At 40.4% G+C, this 11,006-nt stretch overlaps 1 protein-coding gene across 2 annotated transcripts in view; it reads right to left on the minus strand.

Annotated features, from left to right (window-relative positions):
• aff2 (AF4/FMR2 family, member 2) overlaps positions 1 to 10,695 on the minus strand; it is a 154,719-nt gene extending 144,024 nt beyond the window's left edge. The window contains exon 1 of one of the 2 annotated variants that reach the window (XM_056382793.1): positions 10,439 to 10,695. In XM_056382793.1, the coding sequence (XP_056238768.1) occupies positions 10,439 to 10,491 (53 nt within the window). In that variant the 5' untranslated portion in view covers positions 10,492 to 10,695. The remainder of the gene's footprint in view (positions 1 to 10,438) is intronic. The other variant, XM_056382792.1, reaches the window with a different exon arrangement.
• Positions 10,696 to 11,006: the final 311 nt, after the last annotated feature.

Raw genomic sequence — 11,006 nt, forward strand, 5'->3', positions numbered from 1 at the left:
GTTTTGGGTTTGAATGTGGTTCAAAAACTCCACAGCAGCCAACCCTCCCTTTATCTCTCCTCTGCGTATTGTCTGATAAAGAAAACTACCCCAAAAGTAATTTTTGAAAAGGCATAAAAAAAAAAAACGACTCAGGAGCAATAACTACACAGATACATATGAGCATTAAAAGGTGGGAAACACTGAAGACAATGACTCTGGCAATATTGGAACAGCAGTTGGTGATCTGCTCCCATGGGGAAGATCTAGTACAGTTATGTACACGATTCTGCTTTATAGTCTAATTAGTAGTCCCAAGGCTTTTAGTCACATCTAATGACAAGGCAATTGCAATTCCAACACATCATTAATAGGAAGTAATGTCTTTGAATTGTGCAACAATCTCTCTTTCAGCTTATTTGGTGAATGAATCTGCAGCAGCTTTTGATTGGGGAACACTTTATCTTTTATATGTGTTTTTAATAAAGCTACTGCAGCTCAGGGAGACAAAGCTCAGAGAAAGAACCTCACCAGCTCTAATGAATGACTTGTTACTGCTTTTTGGTCTCATCATCTGATGTTTGTCATTGTAATTTGCTGTGTGTGAATTCATGTTGTTTTTATTATAGTTTCATTATCAATTTGACATTTTGTTAAAATGAAAAGTTAATTTTAATCTTTTAAAAACTAATAAAGAAAAATGCAAAAAATAATTTTTTCATATTTTCAATATATAATGAAAAAAGTGTGATGGTCTAACTACAGACTTGTCTTTTTTAGTAGTTATCTCATTTTTTCACGAATTCGATGCAAATCCATTTCAAAGTCAATAAATAAAATAGAAGCGTCACATTGTCATTGAGCCCTGAGGCCTTTTGACTTATTATCCATGACATGACCCAGCTTACAAGGAGAAAGGGTTAGGGTAGTGTGCAACAACAATGTGAGTTGCAAAACCTGTGAAGGAAAAGCATGTGATATCCTCAACACGAGCTTGCGTGAATGTGGAAAATAATGAAGTTGTGACACTTTGAAAAGCTGCCACAGTATTTATGTTATCTGGATTCTTGAAGCAGCAAAAGGGGGCGGCGGGTCCAGTCTAGTTCTTTCAGAGCTGGTTACCAGACTGCTTACACTGACAGACTAAACTCAAGCAGGTAAATCCCACCTGCAGCTAAACCAGATCCCAGTCCATGTCCTTAGTCAGTCATTATTAGATTTCTCCTACAAGGGCCGTGTTAACATTTGACAAGGTGAATTCAAAGCTCTGGGAGCAGTTTATAACAGAACATATGCGTTACTGTGTCCTGCTGAGGTGCAAATTATGGCTGATGAAGCCTCCAAGACCTTCAACACCCCTGAAGAAGTCGCAGTATTCAAATAAGACAGATGGCAGACTGCAGGTTCCTGGACATTTCAGACACTCTGTACATCTTAAATACTAAATCCTAAATATTGTTTTTGTTTGTCTGCTCAACACAGCTCTGCTCTGCTGGGAATTATTGTGCGACTTTGCCACAGCTTGAACTCAAGGCTGAGGTATAATATTGTAAAGGTTAATGTTTGCGTTGGATGGATGAGTCTCAAATTAAATACGAGTTAATGCCTTTTCAGGGTTTTGATGAGGGTTATGCTGTTGGTTAATGTGATTTCATTTTTAGATTATTTCTATAGTGTCAAAAGATTACTCAGCTCTTGAAAGTTAAACCGGTCAGGGGATATGCTTTCTTGTTGTTTTGTTTTTGAATACCTGCCTTTTACTTTGAAAGGCTCTTTGATGACTGGTAATACTCTTAGGCTTTGTACATGAAACCTGCCATGGTGGAAATTTATTTCATGTCATTTTCTCAGCTACAGTTGTGCTTTACATTGCTTAATCAGAGTTGTTCAAATACCAATACTAATATCTGAAATGCCTCTCATACTGCCTAAAGTACTGAACTGGGTATCAGCGCGTATCTATGTCTATGTGCCATCCAGATCATTTATTAATAAACTTTATACCTTCACACCTTCCCAGATATCAATTCTTCTTCACTGCTCTGGGCTACACAGGAAGTTGTGCTGTTCAGCCACTGACTACTACTGTTTTAGAGCAGCGAAGAAGAACTGATTTCCAGTAAATAGTGTAATAATAGCCGTTGGACGTGGACAGTATAAAAGCCTTTAATTTCGAGGGTTGGCACTAGTGTTAGGACAACGAGTGTAGAAGTGACATTTATTCCAAGATTTTATTTTTACTCCTAGATTTTTTTTAATCATTATTATTATTATTATGACTGATAATTTCACAATAAATTCATGATATTCATGGATTTGTTAATTTCTTTTACAAAGAGGCTACGACCTACAACAATTACAGTACTCACATATCCTTACTGGGTTAGTAGTTTACCATTACTTTTTTTTTGAAAGCAATGGTATCAGACTGGGACTCAGTATCAGCCGATACACAAGTTCAGATATCTGACTCAGTATCAGGAAGGAAGAAATGATATCTGAACAGCTCTAATCGTATCCAAGATAACTTGGGAGTCTATCTATTATAACTAACACATTATTCTTCATCTGCTGAATAAATGTTATCTGAGCACAAAGTTCACTTTGTCTATAAATATGGTCATACAACAGGAGAATTAACTTACAAAACCATTGGAAAAAGCGTCAATGTTAAGTTTCTAGTGAGTTGATTTAGTTCAGAACGGTAAAACTAAAATCTCAGGTGAAGATATCTCTGATATTTTCAGTCCCCTGTTGTATCATTTATTTTCCTCTGCAACAACAGAATGACATGTCTGAGTTGGGAGACTGTCCTGACTGGAAAGCTTCCATTACTATTGTGTTGAAGGAGAAATACAAAACTAATAGAAGACCAAAACCCCTGCACCAGATGGCCATTGTCGTGACTTTGATGAAGAGTTTAATGAAAGTCTGTGCACAATCACTCATTTCTCTTCATCTTGAAGAGACATCAGGAGGAGAGAGGGACCTCACTCTCCCAACATCTTTTTTTGGGTAAAAATTTCACTGATAAAGATAAATGTTCTGCCGGGGATTTTATATCCCATCCAGATGGCTACTATTTTATTTTCTTATAAGGCACTTAAGCAACTGAACAGATGTCTTAGCTCTTAACATGGAGCATGTGCAACCTAAAATGTCTACACTCCAACTCTCACCCACAGATAGGAGCCGTGATTTAGTCGTTCAAAAGTCGACCCCTGCCTTCGCACCGCTGGTGTCACGTCATCATTTACGTGGATCATCTGTTGAACAATTAGCTCAAAGGCACCATCTCCTTCTTTATGATTTCTAAGGATTTCTGCAATCGAGGCATTTTATTATCTCTGCCTCCACTTTGATGACTGACAGCCCTGCTTCTCTTATTTCACTTGTAGCATTTCTAGGATCTCTAAAAGCTTCTGATACTAAAAAGATGTGGGGAAAAAGAACCTGTCAGCAGTAAGTGATGATGACAGATATCTCAGAGAAAATACCTGTAAGAATGCAAAAACTGTATGTACAGCAATACAGTAGAGAATAGCTCGCCTCCTCTCCAGCTCCTCTTGAAGAATGGTAGACAAATACGTCACAGATGTGGTGCTCAGACTGACTGTTTATGATCGTGTGCCACATTCTAATCACACTTGATCGAAGCCCTAAAAGAAACTGAGAAGATCTTTTAAGTTGATTTGGAGATGCCGTCCCATCATGACTTCCTTGTTAAAACGTATATACAGCTGGAAACGCACATCTGTATAATATTACACCCTTTGCAGCGAGAAGAAAAATTCAGTCTCAGTCTGCAGCGGATCAGTGACAAGTCCTCACAATTACTGCCTGGCACAGATTTGAATAAATATTTCTGGAATACATTAGATCCAAAGCTGCTTTAATCAGTACTTTTTTTTATATTAAAAACCAGGATTAAATAACTGTGATGTGAAAATTGTCAATTTGAGTGACAAACCCACAGGGAGTTTTTCAGCTCTTGGGGCTGTTTTAGTGTCTTTGAGCTAGGGTTGTGCTGATGGACGATGAGATCGGTGATCGACGATTATTAGAACGATCAATCAACCATTTCACAAGGTGACGAAAGGACAATTGGACTATGGTTAAGATTGCGAAACTCTACTTTCAGCTCATTGTTTTGGTTTCACAGCCTGAACTGAACTTCCTGGTTTGGTTCCCTCTCACTGCCACATAACCTCTCAATAGGTTCCCACGCTGCGGAGTTGAATGTCCCTGGGGGGAGGGGGAGGGGGGAGGGGTCTGAAGTCTCAGGGTTGTTATCCACCGATCCTTGAGCTTATTAAACTAGCCAAACTTTTACCACAGGTGTGATCCCTCCATCGTGATTGGACCAAAATAGCCATGTGATGCATGCACTGGGAAGACAATACAGTAGATGTCCTGTGTAAGAGTTTGCCTTAGCTTTAAAGAGAATCATAATGTTGTGATTTGCATGTGTTATAGTGTTAGTTGTGGAATAAAAAGTGAGATCTGTTACATTAGTAATGTAATGACAGCTCAACAGGCTGCACTTGTTGTCGTAATTGATACGTGTTTGTCTTTTGTCTATGAGGAATCAGGACTTTCAATTTCAAACAAGCCCAACAATAAATCTGAGAGTAAGTGCTCCAGATGATCTGACTGATTTTTGCCAGCTTCTTCACACCTGCCAACAGCGCTCCCATTTTACAGCCCTGAGGGATAATTGCACCACCAGTATGGGATCAAATGGATTTTCTCCAGACAGAAGACTTCCTTCAGCGTTATCTGCTGTTAGTTTTAGAGCGTTTGTTTGTGAATTCTTGGCAGTTTGGGGATGAGACACAGCTTCCTTTCACAGCCTCTGAGTCACTGATGATGTTGGTGTGAAGTATCATCAAGTGGAGCGAGGATGGAAATTTCGTCGGCATGATGAGTGATTGTGTGCGCGGCGAGCTCGCACGTGTGACTGAGCCGATTGAGAGCTCGGGAGGGTTGACGGGCAGATTGAATGTTGGATTGGGAGACTGAGCGTTGAATGCACTGACTATAAATTGACTGTCATCACTTTTCCCTGCAGATCCCATCTTCTTCTCAACCGCAGACTGAGTTCTTTATGGTCTGAACATCATCTTGACGCCAACTTTATAAATCCAAAATTTTGAAAAATATAATTTTCAAATATTTTAAAGCTGCGTCAAAAGAAAAATCATTCAAAACGAATCAAAAATCCGATGAGATCCAGTAATAATAACAATAACATTAGAATGAGTTCCTGCAGATGTTAACTTTTAAGTTTCGAAACCCATAGATCCCATGCTGACGATATGTGTAATCAATTCCCTAATTAACTACTTAAATGGTTCAACCAATCACCATCAGTGTCAATTAACATTCAAAGCAATCTTCCCCCAGATTCCACCGCCATGATTAGCCGGCGACATGATAGGCAATTACAGTGAGGAGTACGCAACATTCAATGCAAGACCTATTACAATCATACAAAGCCCTCAGATCTCCGAGCGAGAGAACGAAACAAGGAGCGAGATGGGAGGAGGAGGAGGGAGAAAGAGCAACAAAGAGGAGAAGAGATGAAAGGATATTTCTTCAGGAGGAGGAGGAGGAGGAGACCTACAGTGTTGGATTCGTTCAGACTTAACAAAGGCGTGGGGAGCTTCAAGATTGTTTTCTCTCTCATTTTTTTGCCTTAAAGGGAAAATCCACTGTCAAACAGGAGCCGCACATCAATGGCGAGTGACAGACTTTTAACTCCAATCGCAGTGATTTTCATGGTTTCTATTGAAGGTGTGTGTCGTCTTTTATGCCTGTGTAATCCATTGTAAAAAAATTTTTAGGAAAATAGGTCCATTTGAAAATAACTCTCTCTCTCCAGTCGGGTTTTCTCTCTTTTAGCAGTGTTATTCTTCTTATAATCTTGGACAGTTGAGTCCATTTTAACATTTATTAACACTGAGCTGCCAGCTACATCAAAAGGAGCTGCGCAGAGCTGTTGGTAGGAGACGCTGGTTAACAACACAGCATCATGTGCTGCACTGGCTCCATTCCCAACCAAATTCATTACACCATGTTGTCTTTGGCCTAAACCACTGCTCAAACATTTCATTTATTATATTATTAGTATCTGGCTGGTTGAGAGGTTCAATATGCTGGAAATGAACAGTGTTGCATCAGGTGACGTCCGACTGTTGGAAAGTGTACCTGTTCCTAACGGCCACACTTGACAGTGCTGCTGTCATCTCCTCCCCTGGCTACATCCTTCTTCCTCTTCTTCTTCTTCTTCTTCCATGATCTCTCCTCCAGAAATGTGACTTTGAAATGAGATTTCTTTGTAGTCTCGACACAATGGATCGTTCAGACGGGGATAACAGCGCACACTTTCAGACAGTCTCTCCTCAAAGGCTTTTATGGTGTGGCACTTGTTTGCACATACAGAAAGTGACGGAGGTAGGTGAGTGAAGAGCATGAAAAGAAGAGAGCTTCAGAAAAAAAAAAAAAAAAAAAGTACAAACCCTGCTGACTTTCTAACCTCTGCACGTGTGATTTTTGGATTGTTGGTTTCAGAAAGTAAAAAAAAACAAAAAGGGTGGATGCAGAGCCTCCGACATCGGAAAGGTGTGGGTGGGTGCCATACTCACATCCTTTGTCTGAACTTTTGTCCAATTACAAGTAAGCCTCAGGTGGTCGGTTAGCTAAAGTTAACAACAAATAATACGACGACTTTGTTTTTAATGTCTGTCATTTTCTAATCAGCCACCACTATGGCAGGTCTCAATAACTACTTGGATAAGGTTAGTAAAAGATCGGGGGGGGGGGGGGTTTCCATCATGAAAGAAACCAGAGATCGGAATCAGGAAACTGACAGCGGTCTCCCATGTCAAAGTCACATGTTCTGCTGACGACCTGATAACTATTAAATCAAACTACTTCATCACATCGATGCAAAAAAAAAAAAAAAAACAACACTGCCATAAAAAATGTACTTAGTGATTTGCAATGTTGCCTTCAATCACTTACTCAACCTGGATGAATTCAAATGAAGTAATGTCTGACTGAGCTGAAGAATTTTGTTGATAAATAGTTCATTCGATCAACATAAAATCAATCAGCAACCGTTTTTTGAACAAAAATGCCAACCCTCTGGTTGCAGCTTCTCTTTGTCATATATGATAATGAACTGAACAGCTTTGGCTTTTGGACGGTTGATAAAACAAGCTGACATTCGAAGACATCACCTTGGGCTAAAGGCCAGTTTTGTGACATTTTATAGGTAAAACAATTGATTGAGAAAATAACCTGAAGATCAATTAGTAATCATTAGTTGCATCCTTAATATCTGCCTGTAAGCCCTTGTCACAAATTGCATATGTCCATGAGTTTGGAGAAGTTTTCCCCCATGAACCCGGGTTGTTTCATTTGACTGTCAATCTGAAACTATTCTGTATTTTACAAGAAAAAAAGCAAAGATTCCCTCTTTAATTCCCGTTAACCACCTTGTGACCCCTCAGGTTTACTGGAGGGGTCATGACCTGATGGACTAATACACCCAGAATTATTAAAGACATCGCTGCCAGGGTATGGACAGTGTGTCTGAATCTCTGATGTTGATGAATTGTTGTTTTTGTAAAGTATATATTGTCATATTGTTCAATCCTATAGGTTGTTTAGGGCTTTTGAACAAAGACCAGCATTATCCAATAAGGTTTCACCTTTCACCTTGTCAAACCATCAGCAGCTCTGTTCATTGTTCTTTTTTTAATCAGCTGTGTCTGCACATTTCTGTGTTTTCTTCTCGGTAATAAAGCCTATTTCTGTGTGTGAGCCCAATTTCCCATAAGGACCATCTGACAGCGGCGGCGTGATGGAGTGGTGGCAGGGGGAGGGTTACATGTGTAGACACCCTGAGCTTGTTGTTGAGCCCTGAGCAGCTCCACTCCAGCAGCGGGGGGTTAAGTACCTTGCTCCAGGGCCCTTCCATGGCGGCTGCTGCTGAGGGACAGCAGTGTGTGTCACTTTACCGCTCACAGTCTCCCCGCTGGAATAAGGATTCAAAACAGCAACACGGTTGCCAAGTTATTGTGCTCCCACTATAATGCAAAGTTGAGCTGGAGAAGCTGTACACTCTGCTATTGAAGCACTATGTGAAAAAGAAATATTTCCAGTACAATAGTTATCCAGCACATAGTTACATGTGTCTGATAATGCTTTTATATATTTCTTTTTTATGAGTCCATAGAGGTTTCCTGAGGATGCATGGACTTCACATCACCTTCTATCACTTTCACACATACTCAGGCTGAGACTGACCAGATAAACATTTGAACAGCTGCACGGCCTGCTCTCAAACAACACACTCGTGTTGTCTAAATTCTGTAGAAATCAGTGTTGTAATAAATTCCAAACCATGCAGAGAACCACAATTATATTTAACTTCTTGCAGATGAAAGCCTCACCGTCCTCTTTTCAACCTCCAGCATCTATTGACCCCCCTCGTGTTAAAAGGCTTCAGCACCTCTCCCCATGCGAGTCTTTGTTCTGATGTTCTCTGCTGCATATAAAACGACCTCACTGAGGGCTGTAATGTATGGATTAGAACTGCAGTTATAATTATTGTATTTTATTATTTATTCTTTTCATTGCAGATGATACCCTGATTCATACTGAATCTTTAAGGCTGATATTTGGGAGCTGGAATCCGATAATTATATATTTAATGAGCAACATATTTTTCTCTAATATAAATATATAAAATAAATTTTGAAAAATCAGCTTGTCACTGCTCTCTATTGGACTGTTTCTAAATGACCTCAAACCTACTTTGACATTTCTGTGCTGTGTTTATTTATCATGTCAGCCGACATGTGCACTGATATCTGCACGTCTGCTATAAGCTAATGTTTAAAAAGCAAATGTCTTTTGATCCCTATTACAGATTAATCTGTCAATTATGAATTCCATTAATTGATTGATTCAGTAGTTTAGTGTATGAAATGGCCATCAAAATTATAGTCTGACCAGTACAGGATTTTTTAGGCCCATAATGATATCGGTATTTGAGAGTTTTAAAAAAAAGAAATCAAAAAATGTATTTTTTTTTTTTTTTTTTTTCATAAAGGTTCCCTTCTTTTCTTTTCTTTTTTCCATGTACAGACAAAAAGCGATCTGGTGGGACATTTTACAGCTGAAGAATAAACTTGTCACTTCTCTCTATAGAGTTGTTAAAAATCTATCTGTGGGATTTCTGTACCTCAATTTGCTGTCATTTACCAGCCGACATATCTGCAATGTACTATGATACATCGTTCTGATGCATTTAGCAGTCAGGCTCTAATCACTCCGAGTCCTCATGCAGCGCACAAGGTGATGCCTTCAAATGTCCTGTTTAGTCCAAACAACAGTCCAATACCCTAAAAATATTCAATTTGCTAAGATATACAACAGCGAGGAGCTGCAATTCCTCACATCAGAGAAGCTGGAACAGGAGAACATTTAGTGTTTCAGCTTAGAAATAATAACAGTTCATTATTATAATAATATTTGCTGATTAATTTTCTGTTGCTCAAGTAGTCGATGAATTGTTTCAACATGTAAGACTGTGTGTAGACCACAAGCACAAACTGTTCAGTCATTTCCTACAGTCAACATGACAAAAATGAAGCCGGTCTAGTTTTAGCATTTAATAATGGCTCCACCACAGAGATGCAAACATCCCCAAAATGATCACAACCCAACTTCACTCCATTATGCGTCCATGACTCTGTGTGTGTGTGTGTGTGTGTGTGTGTGTGTGTGTGTGTGTGTGTGTGTGTCTGTGTGTGTCCAAAACAGACAGAACACCTCCACCTGTGCTGCTCAAGGTGGAGGCTGAACTCACATAAACTCAGGACCGATATTAAATAAACACTGAGAACCGAACTACTAAACTTCTGTCCTTCGCTTTCATGAGGATTTAATTCATTCAGGGTTTTTTTTCTACATCAGTGCTGCTCACCCTGTCACCGCTCTGTCACACAACCCGGTGCGGTCTCACGTTCAAATCAAACATTCCTCAATATGACAATCAGACAGTGAAAGCCGGCGTTCCGCTTACTGTGTGTGTGTGTGTGTGTGTGTGTGTGTGTGTGTGTGTGTGTGTGTGTGTGTGTGTGTGTGTGTGTGCATGTGTGTGTGCGCGCGCGCAGGCTACGTGTGCATGCCTCCCGGTTCGTCTCAAGCAACAACAACGGCAGCTTTACGGTGACAAAGAAAGACGGTCTGCACGGTTTCTGCGGGACTCACTTTGGCTGCCTCCTCATCTCCAAAAACGCAACGTAGAGCCTTGATTTTGGGATGCCATGTCCGCTCATCCCTTTTTTTTCTTTTTTTTAAAAAAGCCCTCCCATTACACCAACACACATGCATTAAATGAAAAAAACACAGAAGAAAATAAAGCAACGTGCGCAGGACTTACCATGGTTGTTCAAGCTCCCAGTCTCTGAAAAAGTCGAATTCAAAGAGATCCATTGCCGCTCCGGCTGGTGGTGGTGGTGTTGGTGGTTAAAATCCAAAGCTGGTGCTACGTGGTTCTACATAGGCTACTGATACTGAGTGAGTGTGTGTGTGTGTGAGAGAGAGAGAGAGAGAGAGAGAGGGGGAGAGAGAGAGAGTGAGTGCGTGTGCCAGAGAGAAGGAGAGTAGACACAAGCTGCTGCCGCTGCCAGGAAGCTGCTACGTGGTCGAGGCAAGCTGACAGCCAGGCAGAGGTGGAGGGAGGGAGAGAGCACACACACACACACACACACACACACACACACACACACACACACACACACACACACACACACACACTGAAGGAGGCTGTACAAGACAAGTCGCACTGAGATGTTCACTGAAAAATGTTTCCTACATAACAAGTAGAGCTATTTATAAAGCACGATCTGACAAAATAAACCTCGCGGTCACCCCCCCTCCACCCCCCCACACACATACACCCACACCTTTGCCCAAAAATGTGTCACTTAATGTGAAGCAGTGACTTG

This window comes from Seriola aureovittata, chromosome 8 (genome assembly GCF_021018895.1).
Source record: "Seriola aureovittata isolate HTS-2021-v1 ecotype China chromosome 8, ASM2101889v1, whole genome shotgun sequence".
In the NCBI taxonomy this organism is placed as follows: domain Eukaryota; kingdom Metazoa; phylum Chordata; class Actinopteri; order Carangiformes; family Carangidae; genus Seriola; species Seriola aureovittata.